This window comes from Stegostoma tigrinum, chromosome 3, assembly GCF_030684315.1.
Source record: "Stegostoma tigrinum isolate sSteTig4 chromosome 3, sSteTig4.hap1, whole genome shotgun sequence".
NCBI lineage: Eukaryota > Metazoa > Chordata > Chondrichthyes > Orectolobiformes > Stegostomatidae > Stegostoma > Stegostoma tigrinum.
The window spans coordinates 667,528-690,833 of NC_081356.1; the positions used below are offsets into that span (position 1 = coordinate 667,528).

Genomic DNA, 23,306 nt, shown 5'->3' on the forward strand with positions numbered 1-23,306 from the left:
GTTATTTTGTGACAATAGTCATAATCCATGTATGATAAAGCTACTGACCAGGCTATAACAGCAAACAAAGCCAATTTCCTAACCAAGTACATCAGATGTTCAGAAATTCTTGCAATTTGATTGCTGCTGATTATTCATCCATGATTCATGTGAAAACAGTTTCTTAAGTTTTCCAGTACCCTAACCTTGTGGGCATTTATTGGATTTACCATTGGTCTTAACATTGGTTTTGAGGCTAAGGGAAATTATTGCATAGGGCGTTGCTATCCTCACTAATGGCTAGATGGAGGGCTGGTTTGCGGTTTTGAGAACAACATGCATTCAATTCCAGTACTAGCCAGGCCAAATCTTCTCAGATTCACTCCTTGCTTGAGGAGTTCTGACCCTCAGGTTAAACACAAGATCAGTTGTGCTTCTCTAATGAGAGTGAGCCAACCTGCAACCTCGCCCTCTGGGACTATGCTGACTTTTACCTTCCTGTTCAATGGATAAAATTTAATCTGATCCTTAGGAATGGCTCCTGTTCTCTCCCAGAATTGAAAACATTGATAAATTTTGCGTTCAACTTCCCGCTTACTTTCACCTTCACCTACTCCATCTCAGTCTCCCCTTCCCTTTGTTTACTTCTCTGTTTCCATTTCTGCAAATAGGCTGTCCTCCAATATCCATTACCAGCCTATCGACTCTCACAGTTACCGAGACTACACTTCCTCACACCTTACCTCCTGAATGGATTCTGCCCCTTTGTCTCAGTTTCTTTGTCTGTTGCAATGTTGCTATCTTCTGGGATGTGTCTGAAATGACTTCCTATTTCCTCAACCAAGGATTTCAACCCCCTCATTTGTGATAAACAGGGCTCTCGGCCAGGTCCGACCAATTTTCTACACCTTTGCCCTTACTTGTTCCCCTCCTTTTCACACAAAAAGATTCCCCTGGTCCTCACTTTCCATTCCACTCATCTCCTCATTCAAAGTTTCACCTTCCTCCACCTCCATCAGGGTAACATCGCCAAATATAACTTGCCTTCCCCTCCACTGTGAGCATTCCATAGGGACTGTTCTCTTAGCGTCACTTTGGTTCACTCTTCCAACATTCCCAACACTTCCTCACTCACCTACAGCACCTTCCAAACTCATAACCTCTACCACCTGGAAGAACAACAGTAGCAGATATCTAAGACCACCACCAACCGGAAATTCCCCTCCAAGTAACACACCACCCTAACTTGGAACTATATCACCGTCCCTTCATTATCACTGGTCAGGATCCTGGAACTCCTTCCACAAATCAATGTGGGTATGGCTACACACCAAGGATAGCATTGGTTTAAGAAGGCAGCTCACCATAACTTTCTCCAGAGCAATTAGGAATGGGCCATAAATACTGGCCCAGCTAGCAATGTCAACATCTGTTTTCCTGGCTCATCACTGGGGCCACTGCCATTGGCATTTGATTCCATGTGTGCACAGCAGTTCCTTCAGCAACACAGACTGGTTAGTATGAATTGATGAGCAATTTTAGCTGTGTTCCTTTGGATGCCACTATTAATTCAGGGCAGATGGGGAAACAAATCTGCAACTTCCTTGGCGTTATGAAAATTCCTGCTGAGTTGTTGGGAAGGCATTTATAAGCTAAAAACAATGAACTGTTGAAAACTGAAGTGCCTTAAGGAAAAAATCAACTTCACAATTAACGTTGATCTAACGTTGCACCCCTAAAGGTTTACTGAGCAATGAAACTTGTTCAAGTAACATTAGTTATTTTGAAGTTATGCACTGCTGGTGAAGACTTTTACGAAGAGTGTTTTTGAGACAGTAGGAAAAGTTTTCACCTTTATCTCTCGGTATTAATTCGGCAGAGTCAGGAATCACACCACACCGGGTTATAGTCCAACAGGTTTATTTGAAATCACAAGTTTTCAGAGCGCTGCTCCTTCATCAGGTGAACTCACCACCTGAAGAAGGGCTGAGGCTCTGAAAGGTTGTTATTTTAAACAAACCTGTGGGACTACAACCTGGTGTCGTCTGATTTCTGATCTTGTCCACCTCAGTCCAGCACTGGCACCTCCACATCATTAATTCACCTGACCTTTCAGAACCTGCCCGAAGTTTATTTGAACAGGTTGAAAATTACCCCCGGTATTCCTTTCACCATTTATGATTTATGTATTTGAGTCTTGAACAAACAAAAAGGACCAGGAATAGGTCTCTTGGATCTTTGAGCTTGATTCAATCTTCAAACAGGTCATCAGTGGAGACAGAAAGAGAGTTAACATTCTGAGTCCAGTATAAGTCTTCCTCAGAACAAGAAGAGTCATACCAAGCATGAAATGTTAATTTTGTTTGTCTTCCCACAGATGCTGCCAGGCCTGCTGAGTTTCTCCAGCACATCTGTTTTTATTTCAGATTTCCAGAATCTGCTGTATTTTGCTTTGATTCAACGAGATTGTTGTTGATCTTTTAATGCAATATCCGTTTCTGCTTTATGCTTCTATCCCTTACTTCATTGACACCCAAAAATTTATCAATTTATGTACTGAATCAATCACTCTCTAGAGTTCTCTGGGGCAGAGAATTTCAAAGATCCATTACGCTTTGAGTGAACAGCACATGGTAGAGAACAAGTAGAGTATTAGGGTGCACAAGCAGAAATTGCTGGAAAAGCTCAGCAGGCCTGGTAGTGTCCATGGAGAGAAATCAGAGTTAATATTTCAGATCAAGTGACCTTTGCTTTTTCAGCAATTTCTGCTTCTGTTTCTGATTTACAGCATCTGCAGTTTTTAATTTTGGTTTTTGCCAAGTGTTAAAGAGTATTGTCCCTCCTTCAATTTGTTGAACGTCTTGGTTAGTAGGTGTAAACAATTTTATATATCATCTTTACTAACTGAGAATGTGATATTTGTGGGACGTTCTTCCCCTTCTCCTCTCTGGAGATATCTGATTTTGTCTGGAAGGCAATTCCTGTTCATCAGTCTGAAAACTAGATCACAGCTGAGAAGTTGCTGTATAAATCCTAATATTCTGTGCATACTCCACAAATACTTTATTCATTGGGCCAGTCATCTATGGAAAGGACTGTAAGTGACAAGGAAATGAATAGTGAAGGCAATGCAGGACAAAAATCACAATCATGTTTGTTGTTTTGCACAGATTAAACAATCCTAATCTCCTCATTCAATGAATTCAAGGGTTTCAAGCAGTTTTCTTAATGTGTAAGACATTTAAAAATGTTTTCATACACCAGTGAATCACTCAGTGCTAGGGAAGTATCAAAAATGAATCAGGTTTTTCAACATTAACAATCATTTACTGAGTTATGGTTGCTGCAGGGAAAGAAACTTACAAGCTTGTCATCTACAATACTATCTCTAGCGACATATTGTAATTCGACTATGTAACCAACAACAGACAAATTAGAGGGCTTGTTTCAATACCCATTCATACATCCTTGGGTATTCCACATATTTTAGGATAGAATTTCTCTAGAGTTTCCAGATCTCATAACTTGTTGGGAATGCAGCAGAATCAAAGTAAACTTTTTCTGCCGTCTTCACTGCTAAGCATACAGTTCAAGATTGGAAGAACTCAATGGAAATTCTATATGTAGTTCAGGGAATAATGGAGAGAATGAGACTGAATTTCCTATCTGCGCTATAGTTGAGAGTCAACATTTGTGACATTTTTCAGTGTTAAAGTAGGCTATTGTACAAAATGTGGAGGAATGGGATTGTGGGAGATATAGCAGTTTGAATCAGAAATTGGCTTGCTGAAAGAAGACAGAGGGTGGTGGTTGGTGGGAAATGTTCATCCTGGAAAACAGTTACTAGTGGTGTACCGCAAGGGTCGGTGTTGGGTCCACTGCTGTTTGTCATTTTTTATAAATGACCTGGATGAGGGCGTAGAAGGATGGGTTAGTAAATTTGCAGACAACACGAAGGTCGGTGGAGTTGTGGATAGTGACGAAGTCTGTTGTAGATTACAGATGAAGCTTCATGTGAGCATTATAAAACAAAGCTACAGAACGCGGGCCAGATTTTATGTCTCCTAATTCAGACGGAATGGAATCAGGAAAGTAAGAAGACCTTCAGAATTCTTGACAGCAATTCCTAATTACAACTTTCTGATCCTTTAGTGCATCACTTTTGCACATCAGGAAGGTCTCCATATGAACTCTACATGCACATCTTCCAAGAACTGACTGTCATTGTGAAAAGCATAGGAAATGTGAATGTCTTTTCTCATGTTGTTCTGGTAAGGGTGTTGGAAGCCAACAAAAATCTCACCAGGTGTGACAGTTCGTGACTCCCAGGGAGACCTGCTGAGATAGCAAGAACTGCTGATGCAGGAGTCAGAGATAACACAGCGTGGAGCTAGAGGAACACAGCAGGCCAGGCAGCATCAGACTTGCTGTGTTCCTCCAGCTCCACACTGTATAGAAACATGCTGTATTGAAAATGAGGTCCATCCAGGCAGCGAGCAGTGTGTTAGGAGTGGGTGGGATTTGGAGTTTCAAAGCCTGTGGCCCAGGCAACTGAAGGCACAGCCACAATTTGGGAACGCACACAAGGGCAGAATCAGAGAAGCACCGATATCTCCGAAGATTATGGAGCTGGAAGAGATTTCAGAGATCTGGAATGGGAAGGCCATGGAGGAATTTCAATAAACAAGGATGAGTATTTTAAAACAAGATATTGTTTGACCAGTAGCCAGTGTATGTCAGAAAACACAGGGGCAAAAGGAAAATAGGGAATTGATGTGATTTAAGATATGTCCAACGGAGATTTGCATAATGTCATCGAAGTGAAAATATGAAAGAATCACGAGGAGCGTATTTGAATAGTTGTGTCGAGAAGCAATGAGGGCATGAATAAGAGTTGGAGCAGCAAATGAGCTGAGATAGGGCCAAAATTAAACAAATGTTAAGGAGTTGGAAACAGGGGCTCTGTGATAAATGTACGAGATTGGAAATTCAAATTTGGATGAAATGTGATACCATGGTTGTGAACACATATAGTCAGGGAATAGGGAGGAGTTGATAATTTGGTACCTTAATTCTTTCTCTTTATCTTGTAACTGTTTTGTGTCAACTGAATTCCTAATGTTTTTGTGTTCTATTTTATCATGTAATTCTTTTCTGCTTGCAGGACAATGTGGCACTGAACAGAAGGGAGTACAGCTGTGAAAAAGGAGTATCCCAGTATTTTAGGTCTTTGAGTCCCTTTGAAGAAGCCAGACATATTTACTGGAATCACTTACAGCTGTCCAAAGTACCTGCAAGTTCTGGTTATGACTGGAGCCATTCACTGGATGAACTTGCATATTGGCTGCACAGTTTAACAGGTAACAATACCAGAATCTGCAGTAAGGTCCAGTAGCAAAGGGCTGAAACACAATGTGTTTATTCCTCCTGAACACTTATACAAGGACTTGGGTTAAAATCTCCAGCATGTGATCTTCATACCCTCAATAAACTGACTGAATAGAATGTGTCACGACACAGGATTTAATTTCATTTCTGCCCACTTCCCATTCTGCTCCTGTATGTGTAATATATATTTTACTGAACAAATGGGGGGAAATCACTAATCTGCCATCTTTACTGCAGTGTGGATAAGCTGGATCTGTCAGATTGAATTTATTCCACCATTTAAGGACCATGTCTTGTTCTTTTTGCACTTTTAAAACTGTGCACTGAAATGAGAAAGAACTTTCTTTCAACCTGGTTTTGAAATCAGGTAAATTGGGGAATATTGTGTACCCATTAAAAAATCTTTAGCTTTTGTGACAAAGTGAGGAATGATGGGGCTGCATTTCCAACATGCTTTCCCAGTGCCTAGTGACACGCATTAAAGTGGGCAATGTGGTACAAGCAGTCCCCAGGCTGGGAACTTGGTCCATTCATGAGTCCATTTGCAACATGATTTGTACACAAGTCAGAACACCATGCAGGACAGTGGAAAGCAGTATTCGTAAGTTTGGGAAATGTTCAAATGTCAGGCCTTTAAAATTATATGTTCGTAAGTTGGATGTTCATAAATCAGGGCCTTCCATACAGTCAATAAAATTACTTGAGTTGTCTGTAAAAGACACAATGCAAGTAATTGCTACAATCATTAATATGAGAATTACTAAAAAGAAGAGATCCAGGCAATCTGACTTTTCCAAGATTTGGTAGTTTGACAGTCAGATAGCGTAAGCTTGGCTCAGTTGTAACACTCTTGCCTCTGAAGCAGGCAGTTGTGGCTTCAAACCTCACTTTAGTTTGATGGCATTACCTGTACTGACACTTCTATTGAAGAATTGCTGCACTGCAATTCTATTATTGCAGGTGTAGTATTTTGTACGAGATGTTAACTGGGGCCCTGTCTGTTTTTTCAGGTGGAGCTATAAGATCCCATTGATACAATTTGAAAAGGAGGAGTTCTTCCAATGTTCTGCCAACAATTATCCCTCATCTACCAGTTCCCAAAATATATTTTAAAAATTATTTGCTTTTCCGATCTTTGGTTCAGGCATTTCATTGAAACTTCAATGATAGAGCCATACTGAACTGTTATCTTGGCATAAGGTTGAAATTATAATTGGTCTTTATTATTACGTTGTTCATTCAGTTTGATTTGTTTTTGGACGATAATAACCGCAACTTTCTTCCTTCAACAGCTGAAGGCATATTGGTGACTGGATTAAGAAATTATTTGAAATGGTAGGATTCTGCCTCTAGATTTATATTTTACAACTGCTGATGTCTTTATGATTTTTCAGTTTATTGTGGCCAGATTTTAGCATGTTCAGTTCTCAGCAGATACGGAAAGGCATAGGCTGGCATGATTTGGAGAGGATCAAGACAATTATGCACCTCTACATGACAGGAGGGAAATCTAGCACTTTAAACAGAGTTAACCAGGTGTAGAGCTGGACGAACCATCAGCTTTCCTGCTCCTCTGATGCTGCTTGGCCTGCTGTGTTCATTCAGCTCTACACCTTGTTATCTCAGATTCGAAACAGAGTGATGCTTTGTATAGGTCAAGTTGGAAATTTGTCATCAATATTGCTAATTCTCAAAAAAAATCTCTCAGTTATACTGAATTCCTCAGTGAAAAATCAATTCATGGAGATACAGCAAATGCAGGACAACATTCCTTAGGCAATGATCAGGGAAGGTTAGAATGAGGAATAGCAATTCAGTCTGCTTAGCAGCACCATTGTCGGTTTATTGACATTTACAGATACTACTGAAGAAGGCAAGGAAGAAATAAAGGTAACTAATGACTGTGTCATCAGGGAATAACAAAGTTGTAACAAGTTTCATTCTTCTAAAGAAAGTGCACCTGGAAAAATGGCCTTTTCTCTGTAGAATTAAGATGAGATTTCTTGGCTGTTTTGAAAGTTCTTGGGAATTAATAACCAGCTGTATCAACAGCAGTAGTCAGGTACCTTGTCTATCCTCATATTTATCTGCTATTACAATGATTTAGGACAACAAAGCAGTCCATCAGTCATGATTGACCCATTAGACATTTTTCAGATCATTACTATAAGTATAGGACTGGCTGTCTCTCTTTTGGACACTGAGTTGATAGACGTCTTGGCCTTAGCAGTGGGTGATGGTATTTATTATGTGAGAACAACCACAACCCTAAACTGCCATCTGTTTTGGCTGTGCATAAAAAGTCATTCAGCATCAAAGTCATTTGGCGCAATAGTTGGAGATCATTATCCGAAGAACTACAGACAATTAGCACAACTGTATAACTTTGATTGTTAGTCTCCATTACCAGGCTATTACTAGAGAGTCTGATATCTTTAATATGCCTTATCTATGGGTAGTGAACTGCCATTTTATCATGAATATATTAACACACTATTCACCATTGCCTTGTCAAGGGCAATCAGACTTCGGCAGTAATTGCTGGCCAGCTGATGATGCCGATATCCCATGAGTGAATAAAAAGAATACAGCTGTTCAAAATTTTTTAGTTTTTAAAGGCATTTCAGTAGCAAAAGCACATTACATCAAATTGTGTTTTAAATGCCATGACTGTGTATTGCTATAAACTTTCAATATTGCCTTCTCAGTTTTCATTGTATAAATCCAAATTTGATTGCTCTTAAGTTGACTACTCTAGTTTTTTCATTAAAACAGCTGTGTTTTCTAAGTGTGATTAATCTATGCTAATTCATTACATTCCAGGCAGAAATCATGTTGAACTAATTGAGCACTATTTGAGAGAATACTGTGCAGTCACTACTATTAACTGTTCACTAGTGTTCACTACCTGTTGCATGGTGAGTAGCTGCTGCCAATGTAAGTATCAGGAGTAGGTGGAGATAGTTAACCCTCTGAGCCTGCCTGTTATTCAATAAGAGTTGGTCTGACTGTGGACCGTAATTATAATTTCATGTCTGACCCTGATAATCTCAACTCTCTGGTAGATTAAAAGTCTGTATAACTCAACTTCAGATATATTCAATGACCCAGCCTCAATTGCTCGCTGGGGTAGAGAATTCCAAAGATTAACAATGTTCAGGGAATAAATTCCTCCTCATCGCCATGTTAAATGAGATGTCTCTTTTTCTGAAATTGTGCTCTGCTGCTACTTAAGAGCCACTTACAACTGATAATGGGAGGTAGTGGGAGCTGTTTTGATAATGAATATATTTATATATAGTTTGTGGGACATGTGAAAACGCAAACATTGAGGTTTTTGGAAAATGGACTGGAGGCCCTTGTATAACAGCTGCAGAGTAGGAGAGACATTCTGTGTCTGGACGAGTTGGGGTAGAGGTGGGGTGCTGTAGGAACCCTTGAGACAAATGATCAGAGTGCAGTGAAGAGAAGTAGAATGTTTGATATCAAAAGTGTTGGTTCAAGGTCATAGATGCAGTGCAAGCAATAGTTTAATGATCTGAAAAGTTTTCAAAGTGAATGAGTTAAATGAATTGTGACATTTTGACACAGCGATAAGCTAACTACCACATATTTGTGCCAAGACTGAGATCACTGGTTCTACTTCTGTAACACTGCCTAATGATACCTAGTCTTTGTTCATCCACTACTGAAGGCCTCATCTCTTACTTTACAATCCCGAGAATTGCGTATTCCAATGCAGGTTATCCTCCTAAACTTGAGGTCATTCAAAACTCTGCAGCCTGCATCCTTAGTTGTACCCAGTCCCAATCATCAGAACCCCTGTGCTTGCTGAACTGCATCAGCACCTGACTAAATCAGAGATTTAATTTTGTATTTTTTGTTGTAGGTTTTGCATAATAAAAATGCCATGCTATGGATATCTGCAGAAGGAGAGGATATAATCATTGCTTTTTGATATGCAATTCCAGGAAATATCATCACTGAATTTGAACAGCCTAGGGGTTACCATTAACTAGAAGCTGAACTGGGACAGCCACATAAACATGGTGACCATAAGAGCAGATAACAGGCAAGGAATTTTGCATGGTGTAGCTTACTTCTTACCTCCCCAGAGCTTGTCCACCATCTACAAGGCACAAGTCAGGAGTGTGATGGAATACTCCCCAATTGCCTGGATGAGTGCAGCCCCGACAACATTCATAGAGCTTGACACCATCCAGGACAAAGCAGCCACTTGATTACTCCCTTCACTGCCAATGCCCCATTAGCTGCAGTGTGTACCATTTATGAATTGCACTTTAACAGATTACCAAGGGTCCTCTGACAGCATCTTTTAAACATGTGACCTCTCGACCACTGAGAACGAGAAAGTTACCACATACACAGGAACAACACCACCTGCAAGTTGCTCTCCAATGAACACACCATTCTGACTTGGAAAATTATCAGTATTCCTTCAGTGTCACTGGATAAAGTCTTACAACTCACTTCCCTAACACTGCGGGTGTATCTATACCACTTGAATTGCAGTGGTATAAGACAGCAGTTCACTACTCCTCAAGGCAATTAGGGATGGACCAGCCACTGATACCTACATCTCCTGAATGAATAAAAAATGTAATTCAGATTTATTAAACTGTGAAATGTGCCACTTACATAAAGCTAAGGTTTTATTTTCTAGGTTTTATTTATTCACTTGTGGGATGTGGCCTTTGCTGGCTGGGTCAGCATTTATTGCCTGTCCCTAGTTGCCCCTTGAGAAGGTGGTGAGCTGCCTTCTTGAGCCATTGCAGTCCATGTGCTGTAGGCAGACCCATAATGCACTGAGAGAGGGAATTCCAAGATTTTGACCCATTGACACTGAAGGAATGTCCATAGGTTTCTAAGTCAGGATGATTTGTGGCATGGAGGGAATACCTTATTTAAATATCTCAAAAACTAGTTACTTTCTAACAATTTCTCAATTCATCTGATTTGAAAAAACACATAATAGTAATTTGAATATGAATCGGAGCTGTGGGTGATATTGAGAGCAGCTTCCATTTTTGTTGTGCAGACCAACAAGTTAGCAACTAGAGTAACTGAAATCAAACAGACACTGATTCATTTCTTTTCATTGTAGCTCATGCATGTAACTCCTCCTCACAGGAACAGTTGTGGGTGATTGAAACAATTATTATAAAAATAAAAATAAAGGGAGGAGATGGATGGGTTAAAAGGCTTATGCTGTGCAGAAGAAGTGCTCTTTTATTTTTGAATGAGATTGTATGTAGTTTAGATGGAAACAAATGAAGATTTTTCACTGATGGTCATATGAAAAATAAGCTAGCCGTCTACATAAGGCCTGAACACAAATCTGATCCACCAGAAATGTTGAACCAATGTTCCAAGACACACAAATTTGTATTACATTGACTGACTGCCAATTTAACTCTGCTTCACAGAGGTAATTTCTTCATTAATTGGGCATGACTGCACACTGGTTGTCCATATATGCTGCATTTTCTCAGTGCAATTTGTATCTTGAATCCTTTTATTTAATTCAAAGTTTCAGCACTTTTTTTTTGCTCATGGGAAACTACTTCCACCACAATACAATTATTCCAGGTTTGATTTCTACTCAGAGAACATTCATTTTTTCAATATTTGAAGGAAGAACGTTATAGTTAGTCTACTAGCATTCAGTTTGCTGAACCAATTTAACAATGGCCACTGGTAGGTGGCAGCCTGAGGTGACTGGCTATCACTTCCTTCCTTGGTTTTAGTATCTCTTCTTGCTAGAAATAGTTTCAAGCTTGGATTTACCAGACAGGAAAAGACATGCACTCTTGGCTCTCCACTTCAGGGAAACTGTGTGGTTTGGCACTGCATTATTCTGAAAAAACAGTACCACTTTTCATATTTCTGAACAATACCAAGTACCTCTTAACTATTTAAAATATCAGGAAAGGCCTTGACTCAGTAACAAAAATTGAAAAGAAATTGTCATATTTAAGTCTGTGGAAGGTTTATGACAGGTGGGCAAGAATAGAGATTATTGACTAAAAGACCATAAGATGTAGAAGCAAAATCAGGCCATGTGGCTTATTGAGGCTGCTCTGCCATTCAATCATAGTTGATATGTTTCTCAACGCCATTCACCTCCCTTCTCCCCAACGGAGGTGACAAAACCAGTGCATGGGGGTCATAAAATCAGCCTGGAATTAAAGAGAGCAGGGAGACTGTGAACAAACTGCATCAACCTGGGACAGTGATCCACAGGAAGTGGTGGTACATTTTGCCTACATAGCTCTGCTCTCGCATGGTTTTGTTCTCACCAGCAGTGGAAGTGTTCACTGATGCTGTCATCTATTGGCACTCCTGCTGCCAGTGTCATATTTAAAGCGGAGTTGTGTGCCGGTGAAATGCTGCCAACCAGATATATCTTCCACTGGCATCACCACTGCCAGACTCGTTCGTTGCACTCAATCCCTGTCCTTAACTCATTCCAGGAGAAAATGACCCACAATAGGGCAGAAAGATGGGCAGAGGGGTGTCCAATTCACATCTGCTTACCTTTTATGGTGAGAGGATCTTTGCCTGAGTGAGAGAGGACTATGATCACCCACGTAATTATGCTGAGGACTTGGAAACGAAGAGGGATTCATTGTCAAGTGCTCTCCTGTTGCCACCAGTGTGAACTTATTCCTAACATTCCAAAGCTTGCATCCATATTTCACTCCTCATTACCTGACTTGTCTTCTGTTGGCACAGCTTTCACCTTGTGGACATCACCTTGCCTCCCACATCTGGGGAGCAAACCAGGCTTTCCACAGAGAAAGCATCATTTTCTTCCAAATGTAAATAGATCCTATCCCTCAGTGTCTTTTCCAGCAGCTTCCCTACCACTGACGCCAGGTTCTCTGGTTGATAATTACCTGGCTTATCCCTGCCACCCTTCTTAAACAAGGGGCCAACATTAGCAATTCTCCAATCCTCTGGGACCTCACCCGTGCTAAGGATGTTGCAAAAATATCTGTTAAGGCCCCAGCCATTTCCTCTCTCGCTTCCCTCAGTAACCTGGGATAGATCCCATCCGGACCTGGGGGCTTATCCACCCTAATGCCTTTTAGAATAGCCAACACTTGCCCCCCCCCTCCTTATGCCAACTTGACCTAGAGTAATCAAACATCTATCCCTAGCCTCAACATCTGTCATGTCCCTCTCCTCGGTGAATACTGATGCATAGTACTGGAAGATTGGAGGGAGGCAAATGTTGTTCCTCTTTTCAAGAAAGGGAATAGGGAAATCCCTGGAAATTACAGACCAGTCAGTCTTACGTCTGTGGTCAGCAAGATTTTATGACTATTTGGAAAAGCATAGCGTGATTAAAGGGAGTCAGCATGGCTTTGTGAGGGGCAGGTCATGCCTTACAAATCTTATTGAGTTCTTTGAGGAAGTCATAAGACAGGTTGACGATGGTCGAGCCGAGGATGTGATGTACATGGACTTTAGCAAGGCATTTGATAACGTTCCCCACGGCAGGCTCATTCAGAAAGTCAGGAGGTATGGGATACAGGGTGATTTGGCTGTCTGGATTCAGAATTGGTTGGCTGACAGGAGGCGGAGAGTGGTTGTAGATGGTAAGTATTCTGCCTGGAGGTCAGTGCTGAGTGGTGTCCCGCAGGGGTCTGTTCTTGGGCCTCTGCTCTTTGTAGTTTTTATAAATGACTTGGATGAGGAGGTTGAGAGGTGGGTTAGTATGTTTGCTGATGACACAAAGGTTGGAGGTGCCGTTGATAGTATCGAGGGCTATTGCAGGCTTCAGCGAGACATTGACAGAATGTAGAGCTGGGCTGAGAAATAGCAGATGGAGTTCAACCTGGATAAATGCGAAGTGATGCATTTTGGAAGGTCGAACTTAAATGCTGAATATAGGATTAAAGGCAGGATTCTTAGCAGTGTGGAAGAACAGCGGGATCTTGGTGTTCAAGTGCATAGCTCCCTCAAAGTTGCCACCCAGGTGGATAAGGTTGTTAAGAAAGCATATGGAGTTTTGGCTTTCATTAACAGGGGGATCAAGTTTAAGAGCTGCGAGGTTATGCTGCAGCTCTACAAAACCCTGGTGAGATCACACTTGGAATATTGTGTCCAGTTCTGGTCGCCCTATTATAGAAAAGATGTGGAGGCTTTGGAGAGGGTACAAAGGAGGTTTACCAGCATGCTGCCTGGACTCGAGGCCTTGTCTTACGAGGAGAGGTTGACTGAGCTCGAACTTTTCTCTCTGGAGAGAAGGAGGAAGAGAGATGACCTGATCGAGGCGTACAAGGTAATGAGAGGCATGGATAGAGTCGATAGCCAGAGACTTTTCCCCAGGGCAGGATTGACTGCCACAAGGGGTCATAGTTTTAAGGTGTTAGGAGGAAGGTATAGAGGAGATATCAGAGGGAGGTTCTTCACCCAGAGAGTTGTGAGCGCATGGAATAGTTTGCCAGTGGTAGTCATGGAAGCAGAGTCATTTGTGACATTTAAGTGACATGCCCATGGACAGCAGTGAATTGAGGGGAATGTAGGTTAGGTTATTTTAATTTTGGATTATGATTATTCCACGGCACAACATAGTGGGCCGAAGGGCCTGTACTGTGCTGTACTTTTCTATGTTCTATAAACCCTAAGTTCATCTGTCTTCTACAACAATTCTTGCATTAAAACAAATGCACCTCAGACCACCTGTCCCTTTGTGTTCATCATCTGCTCTCTGCCCTTAGTCACACTGACTTCATTATCTAGTTCCTTACAGGCTTTAGTTACTACCTCCTTACTGTCCACTAACCTCCTCATTTGGTTCCCATTCCCCTGCCACATGAGTTTACACCCTCCCCAATAGCGTTAACAAAAGCACCCCCAAGGACATTAGTTCCAGTCCTGCCCAGGTGTAGATCTTCCGATTTGTAATAGTCCCAACTTCCCCAGGACCAGTCCCAATGTCCCAAAAACCTGAACCCCCTCCCTTCTGCACCATTTCTCAGGCCACTCATTTATCCTGGCTATTCTTTCATTTCTGCACTGACTCGCACGTGGCACTGGTAGCAATCCTGAGATTACTGCCTCTGAGGTCGTACTTTTTATCTTGGCTCCTAACTCCCAAAATTCTGCTTGTAGGACCTCATTCCATTTTTTACCTACATCATTGGTGCTTGTATGGACCACGACAACTAGCTATTCACCCTCCCCCTTCAGAATGTCCTGCAGTTAATCTGAGACATCCCTGACCCGTGCACCTGGGAGGCAACATACCATTCAGGAATCTCGTTTTTGACCACTGAACTGCCTATCTACTCCCCTTACAATTGAATCCCCTGTGACTATAGCCCTTCCATTCTTTTTCCCAATCTTCCGTACAGCAGAGCCAGCCACGGTGTCATGAACCTGGCTACTGCTGCCTTCCCCTGGTGAGCCATCCACCCCAACAGTATCCAAAACGGTATACCTGTTTTGGAGGGAGATAACCGCAGGGGACACCTGCACTACCTTCCTGCTCTTCCTCTGCCTTTTGTCCACCCATTCCCTTCCTCCCTCAGCAATCCTAATCTGCGGTGTGACCAACTTGCTAAACGTGCTATCCACGACCCCCTCAGCATCGCGTATGCTCCAAAGCGAGTCCATCCACAGCTCCAGAGCTGTCATGTGGTCTAAGAAGAGCTGTAGCTGAACACACTTCCAGCACGTGAAGGAGTCAGGGACATCAGCCCTGTCCCTGAGCTCCCACATTGTGCAAAAGCAGCATCACACGGGTCTGGGATCTCCTGCCATTTTTACTCTTTAGCTTAACTTAGTCCTACTATAATATCAAATAATAGATAAATGAAATTAAAATGTTTTTACCAATCTCTCAACTTACCAGTACACAATAAAAAACAAAGAAAAAGAAAAACCTTTCCTTAACAACACATGGCAGAGTCTTTTTTTTGGCTAGGGGAGGAGGGTCGGTGGGACACACTACACGTCTCGGGTGTAGCCACTGCCCAAGCATATCAGTTCACTCACCTTCCCAGAGCACAATTCGACTGCTCCCACTCAGCTCAGCTGCCGAAATGAAGAACTTACTTTCCCAGCAGTCCCCATGGTCCTCGCTCTCACCGCTCCTGCTGCTGCGACAAAAATGGAGGCCGCTGATTCCACGAGGTAAGTAATTAAATGGGAAACTTACCTCCCGGCAGGCCCCTGGTCCTCGCTCTCACTGCTCCCGCTGCGGCCGCAAGGATACCAAATGTGAGGTCCCGACAAGTATAACCCCATTTCTCTCAGTCCTTTCTGTGGTTTGCCTTCATATCTGCTCCCGTATCTGACTCTAACTGTTGGGAGTCCTGCATTATAATCCCAGAAAGATAATTGCTGTTTATAATTTCTAAACTCCACCTAGAAGGCCACATTTGAGGAATATTCTAGGAAGTCGTCCGTATTATTGCAATGGCAGTCTTCTTTATCAATAAAGTAATGTCCCCAACTCTCTTACATCCTCCCACCCCCCAACTTTCATCAAGTCTGAAACTTCTTTACCCTGGAATATTGAGCTCCCAATCCTATCCTCCCGTCAACCATATCTCTGAACAGGTGACTGCCACAATATCATATCCGACAGGTGTTAGATTTGGAGGTAGGTGAGCACTTTGGTGATAGTGACCACAATTTGGTTATGTTTACTTTAGAGATGGAAAGGGATAGGTGTATACTGCAGGTCAAGAGTTATAGCTGGGGGAAAGGTAATTATGAGGCCATTAGGCAAGATTTAGCATGCACAGGATGGGGAAGGAAACTGCAAGGGCTGGGCACAATTGAAATGTGGAGAAATAGTTACCTGTCAGGCAGGGAGGAAGTCGTCGAGCGAGGGAACTCTGGTTTACTAAAGAAGTTGAATCTCTTGTCAAGAGGAAGAAGGAGGCTTACGTAAAGATGAGGCGTGAAGGCTCAGTTCGGGTGCTTGAGAGTTACAAGTTAGCCAGGAAGGATCTAAAGAGAGAACTAAGAGAGCCAGGAGGGGACATGAGAAGTCTTTAGCAGGTAGGATCAAGGAAAACCCTAAAATATTCTATTGGTGTGTCAGGAATAAAAGAATGACTGGAGTAAGATTTGGGCCAGTCAAGGACAGTAGTGGGAAGTTGTGCGTGGAATCCGAAGAGATAGGAGAGCCGCTAAATGAATATTTTTCATCAGTATTTACACAGGAAAAAGACAATGTTGTCGAGGAGAATACTGAGATACAGGCTATTTACAGTCAACTAGACGGGATTGAGATTCATAAGGAGAAGGTGTTAGCAATTCCAGAAAGTGTGAAAATAGATAAGTCCCCAGAGCCGGATGTGATCCATCCCAGGATTCTCTGGGAAGCCAGGGAGGAGATTGCAGAGTCTTTAGCTTTGATCTTTCTGTCATCATTGTCTACAGGAATCGTGCCAGAAGGCTGGAGGATAACAAATGTCCCTTTGTTCAAGAAGGGGAATAGAGACAGCCCTGGTAATTACAGACCAGTGAGCCTTACTTTGGTTGTGTGTAAAGTGTTAGAGAGGATTATAAGAGATAGGATTTGTAATCATCTATAAAGAAATAATTTGATTAGGGATAGTCAACACGGCTTTGTGAAGGGTAGGCCGTGCCTCACAAAGCTTATTGAGTTCTTTGAGAAGGTGACTAAACAGGTAGATGAGGGTGAAGCGGTTGATGTGGTGTATATGGATTTCAGTAAAGCATTTGATAAGGTTCCCCACGGTAGGCTATTGCAGAAAATATGGAGGCATGGGATTGAGGGTGATTTGGCAGTTTGGATCAGAAATTGGCTTGCTGTAAGAAGACAGAGAGTGGTGGTTGATGGGAAATGATCATCCTGGAGTTCAGTTACTAGTGGTGTACTGCAAGGGTCTGTTTTGGGACCACTGCTGTTTGTCATTTTTATAAATGACCTGGATGAGGGCGTAAAAGGATGGGTTAGTAAATTTGCGGATGACACTAAAATTGGTGGAGTTGCAGATAGTGCAGAAGAATGTTGCAGGTTACAGAGGGACATAGATAAGCTGCAGAGCTGCACTGAGAGGTGGCAAATGGAATTTAATGTGGAAAAGTGTGAGGTGATTCACTTTGGAAGGAGTAACTGGAATATAGAGTACTGGGCTAATGGTAAGATTCTTGGCAGTGTGGATGAGTAGAGAGATCTGTGTCCATGTACATAGATCCCTGAAAGTTGCCACCCAGGTTGATAGGGTTGAGAAGGCGGACAGTGTGTGAGGTTTTATTGCGAGAGGGATTGGGTTTCGTAGCCATGAGGTCATGTTACAGCTGTACAAAACTCTGGTGCGGCCACACTTGGAGTATTGCATACATCTCTGGTCGCTGCATTATAGGAAGGATGTGGAAGCATTGGAAAGGGTGCAGAGGAGATTTGCTCGGATGTTGCCTGGTATGGAGGGAAGGCCTTATGAGGAAAGGCTGAGGGACATGAGGCTGTTTTCGTTCGAGAGAAGAAGGTTAAGAGATGACTTAATAGAGACATACAAGATTATCAGAGGATTAGATAGAGTGGATAGTGAGAACCTTTTTCCTCGGATGGTGATGGCTAGCATGAGGAGACATAGCTTTAAATTGGGGTGATACATATAGGACAGAAGTCAGAGGTAGGCTCTTTACTCAGAGGGTAGTAAGGGCGTGGAATGCCCTGCCTGCCACAGTAGTAGACTTGCCAAGTTTAGGGGCATTTAAATGGTCATTGGATAAACATACGGATGGTAATGGAATACTGTAGGTTACATAGGCTTCGGATTGGTTTCTCAGGTCGGCACAACATCGAGGGCTGAAGGGCCTGTACTGCGCTGTAATATTCTATGCTCTATGCTCTATGCTCTCATGCCGATCAATGCTCTAAGTTTGGCCATTTTACCAGTCAAGCTCCTGACAATAAAACAGATACAGTTTAGCTGTCCAGTTCTCTGATATGCATTACCCTGCCAATGTCTTCTCTGCCTACTGGACTGACATAGCATTCCTTCTATATCCGATTAGGCCTTGCTCCCAATTGTACATCTACTTTGTGCCACATCTCCCTGCCAAATTACTTCAAAACCTCCCCAGTGGCACAAATAAACCCCACCACCCTCTGCCAGGATATTGGACCCACGCTGGATCAGAGGCAACTTGTGGAGATTGTACAAGTTCCAACTACCCAGAAACTGTTCCAATGATCCAAAAATCTAAAGTTCTCCCTCCTACACTATCCTATTAGCCATGTATTCATCTGACCTATCATCCCATTCTTATACTCAATAGCATGTGGTGCTGAAGTAATCCAAGATTACAACCTCAATGGAGAGTTTCTTTATAAAAACCAAAAGAACTGCAGATGCTGTAAATCAGGAACAAAAACAGAAGTTGCTGGAAAAGCTCAGCAGGTCTGGCAGTATCTATGATGGAAAAAATCAGAGTTAATGTTTAGGGTCCAGTGACCATGTCCATGTCTGGTTCTGAAGAAGAGTCACTGGACCTGAAATGCTAACTCTGATTTTTTATTCACAGATGCTGCCAGGCCTGCTGAGTTTTTCCTTAACCTACTACCTGACACTAAACTCCTGTTGCAGAACGGCAGTTCTTTTTTCACCCGTATCATTGATGCTGTCATGTACCACAACTACTCACGGTTCACCCTCCTCCTTCAGAGTGCCCTGCAGTCACTCTAAGACATCCCTGATCCTGGCACCAGGGAGGCAACATACCAATTGAGAGTCTTGTTTGCTGCCACAGAATCGCCTGTCAGTTCCCCTTACAATCGAGTCCCTGTCAGCATAGCTCTAACAGTCTATTCCCTCCTCTGGTGTGCAGCACAGCCAACCATGCTGCCACACACTTAATTGTTACTGCTTCCCCCTGAGCCCCAAAACAGTGATAACAAGGTGCAGAGATGGATGAGCACAGCAGGCCAAGCAGCATCGGAGGAGCAGGAAAGCTGACGGTTTGGGTCTAGAACCCAAAACAATGTGATTGTACCAGAGGGGAATGGTCACAGGGGACTCCTGCACTGCCTGCCCACACTTACTAATTTTCCTGATGGTCAGCCAACACTTCTCTGTCTGTGTTGTAACCAGCTTGCTAAGTATGCTATCCATGACATTCTGAGCCCCATGAATGCCCCATAGTGAGTCCAACCACAACTCCAGGCACTCCATGTGGCTAATTAGGAACTGCAGCTAAACACGCTTCCTGTCCCTGATTTCTCAGATACTGCAGGAGGTGCATTCCATGGGGCCGGCCTATCCTGCCATTCTGATCCTTATCAAATGCAAACAGTAAACTAATTACTCAACCTTAGCCAGTACTCACCAAATCAGATTTCTCTCTCTCTCTAATCCTGACAAGCTATAAATATGGTCTCGGTATGGGATCCTTCTGCAGTTTGGAAAATGTAAGAAGAATCAAAATAAAATCATGAACTGCTAATAACATATTAAGGTTTGATTTTCTTTCCCATCTTACAATGCACAAATCTTTTATTTTCACCATATTCATCAATTCATTAATTCTGTTCTGATTAGGACATGTTACGATGAAAGCCATTCAAATCATTCTGGCCCATGTTTCTGCTGTTAATTGAGTTCTCAGCCTCGTGGAAATTTTGTGCCAAAGGCTAAATAGCTGAAGGGATGAAATTCAGTCTTTTTGCCTGGGGGGTAACCTGAGAGACTGGATTACTTGATCATTGTCGATTCGCTCTGATCTTCATCCCATTAATTTCTAAAACAGACAAATGATTCCTTCTGCCAGATTAATGCCCAGTTGAAGACTCCATTACTGCTCATAATCAATTTAAATTGTGACATATACGAAAGGAAACTGAACTAGTTGCAATAAATGTTCTTATGAAATGTTTCTTTCCCCAGCTATTCCTCAATAACAACTAAAAAACAAATCTCTGCCCTAGTTATGAACTTACTTAAAGTAACTTGTCAATTAAAATTAATGGATAAGCTGAAAAGAGAAATGAGAAGTTAGAACAGATGAAATTTATTTGTGCATTACAAATTTGGATCCAGTTAAGTTGGATTTTCTTATTTATATTTCATGTCAGGCTGTGTATTTTTTTATTTCACGTTTAATAATGTCAATTGAAAAGCAATCTCTAGTTCAGACAGGAAATACATTTGCATGATTTCATCTATAGCCTAAGGGATGATTTTTGACTAATGTTACCTTGCAAGTGTCACTTTCAGAATAAATTGTAAAAAAAAGTTTATTTCCGAACCTCCTCCGCACATGGCACCGCAATCTTCCCAGCCAGAGTGAGTCCACATAAAGAGAGGAACATTGGTCTTTGCGCTGTGATTTCCTGGACCTGGCTCAATCGGAATTGTGTATTCATAGTGAATGCCATAATTCTGGTCATTAAAGAGTAGCACCTGCAGATTAAAAATAAAAGCAAAGTCAAATAAATGCCAAGGGATCAAATGCATTATACTATATATTCTTGGTGTTAGTTATGCACAGGTAGGTTTCAAGCAGTATAGCAAATTAATTATACACTTTAAAAACAAATAGCAATACCTGATTTAGAAGATTATGCTCTCTTATTTTCCAATTTTCTACCCTTTTCTCCCTTTGAAAGCAAAACACTACAATGAAACATTGCTCTTGAAGAACTAGCAACACAACAGGCCAAGCAGCATCTCAGGAGCACAAAAGCTGACGTTTCGGGCCTAGACCCTTCATCAGAGAGGGGATGGGGAGAGTGTTCTGAAATAAATAGGGAGAGAGGGGGGAGGCAGACCGAAGATGGATAGAGGAGAAGATAGGTGGAGAGGAGAGTATAGGTGGGGAGGTAGGGAGGGGATAGGTCAGTCCGGGGAGGACGGACAGGTCAAGGAGGTGGGATGAGGTTAGTAGGTGGGAAATGGAGGTGTGGCTTTTGTGCTCCTGAGATGCTGCTTGGCCTGCTGTGTTCATCCAGCTTCACACTTTGTTATCTTGGATTCTCCAGCATCTGCAGTTCCCATTATCTCTGATCACAAAAGACCATCTATCTTGTCTTTTACAATTCTGGTGTTGGAACATACAAAAGTGAAACTGATGACAAACAGGCTGCAACTGATGAAAGGGCTGAACTTTGAAAGCTTTCGTGATTCCAAATAAACCTGTTTGACTATACTCTGGTGTCATGTGACTTCTGACTTTCTCTAGCCCAGTCCAACACTGTCACCTCTACATCATTTGTGGGAACACATTTACTTGCAAGCCATTAAAGTTCCCCACTGAATGCCTCCCTCTGCTTAGAACATTACTTTCAAGTAGCTGTTTCTAGTTGACATTTGCTAAATCATTTCTCTGCTTAGTAAAATTAGCTTTATAAAAACATTTTAAAAAGTTAACTCGTATTCTATTGTTGCCCCATTCTTTAATCATAGCCAAAACAAACTGAATTATGAGCATTATCACCAAAATACTCCCCTACTACCACTCCTTCCTCCTGCCCAATTTTCCTTCCTAAAATTCCGTCCAGATTCACACCCTCCCTTGTTGGACTTATTACCTACTGTTGTGTTACGTTGGGTTTGTTAGCACTTCTTTAAGAGACATGTTCATGATATTATCATTGTATCGTAGCATGCAATGTGGGGTGCAAAGATCTCATTCTCCATCTTACCATGGATCAATTGAAGCTTGACATTTTATTGGAAGCATGCCGTTCTGTGCTAACTTAACAACATAATGTTAAGGAGATAATGGGAACTGCAGATGCTGGAGATTCCAAGATAATAAAATGTGAGGCTGGATGAACACAGCAGGCCAAGCAGCATCTCAGGAGCACAAAAGCTGACGTTTCGGGCCTAGACCCTTCATCAGAGAGGGGATGGGGAGAGTGTTCTGAAATAAATAGGGAGAGAGGGGGGAGGCAGACCGAAGATGGATAGAGGAGAAGATAGGTGGAGAGGAGAGTATAGGTGGGGAGGTAGGGAGGGGATAGGTCAGTCCAGGGAAGACGGACAGGTCAAGGAGGTGGGATGAGGTTAGTAGGTAGCTGGGGGTGCGGCTTGGGGTGGGAGGAAGGGATGGGTGAGAGGAAGAACCGGTTAGGGAGGCAGAGACAGGTTGGACTGGTTTTGGGATGCAGTGGGTGGGGGGGAAGAGCTGGGCTGGTTGTGTGGTGCAGTGGGGGGAGGGGATGAACTGGGCTGGTTTAGGGATGCAGTGGGGGAAGGGGAGATTTTGAAACTGGTGAAGTCCACATTGATACCATATGGCTGCAGGGTTCCCAGGCGGAATATGAGTTGCTGTTCCTGCAACCTTCGGGTGGCATCATTGTGGCAGTGCAGGAGGCCCATGATGGACATGTCATCAAGAGAATGGGAGGGGGAGTGGAAATGGTTTGCGACTGGGAGGTGCAGTTGTTTGTTGCGAACTGAGCGGAGGTGTTCTGCAAAGCGGTCCCCAAGCCTCCGCTTGGTTTCCCCAATGTAGAGAAAGCCGCACCGGGTACAGTGGATGCAGTATACCAAATTGGCAGATGTGCAGGTGAACCTCTGCTTAATGTGGAATGTCATCTAGGGCCTGGGATGGGGGTGAGGGAGGAGGTGTGGGGACAAGTGTAGCATTTCCTGCGGTTGCAGGGGAAGGTGCCGGGTGTGGTGGGGTTGGAGGGCAGTGTGGAGCGAACAAGGGAGTCACGGAGAGAGTGGTCTCTCCGGAAAGCAGACAGGGGTGGGGATGGAAAAATGTCTTGGGTGGTGGGGTCGGATTGTAAATGGCGGACGTGTCGGAGGATAATGCGTTGTATCCGGAGGTTGGTAGGGTGGTGTGTGAGAACGAGGGGGATCCTCTTGGGGCGGTTGTGGCGGGGGCGGGGTGTGAGGGATGTGTCGCGGGAAATGCGGGAGACGCGGTCAAGGGCGTTCTCAATCACCGTGGGGGGGAAGTTGCGGTCCTTA

At 42.8% G+C, this 23,306-nt stretch overlaps 1 protein-coding gene across 1 annotated transcript in view; it reads right to left on the reverse strand.

The window, feature by feature from the left end:
* LOC125450680 (A disintegrin and metalloproteinase with thrombospondin motifs 19-like) overlaps positions 1 to 23,306 on the reverse strand; it is a 456,336-nt gene that overhangs the window by 95,604 nt on the left and 337,426 nt on the right. The window contains exon 18 of the mRNA XM_048526734.2: positions 20,630 to 20,783. Within this exon, the coding sequence (XP_048382691.2) occupies positions 20,630 to 20,783 (154 nt within the window). The remainder of the gene's footprint in view (positions 1 to 20,629; positions 20,784 to 23,306) is intronic.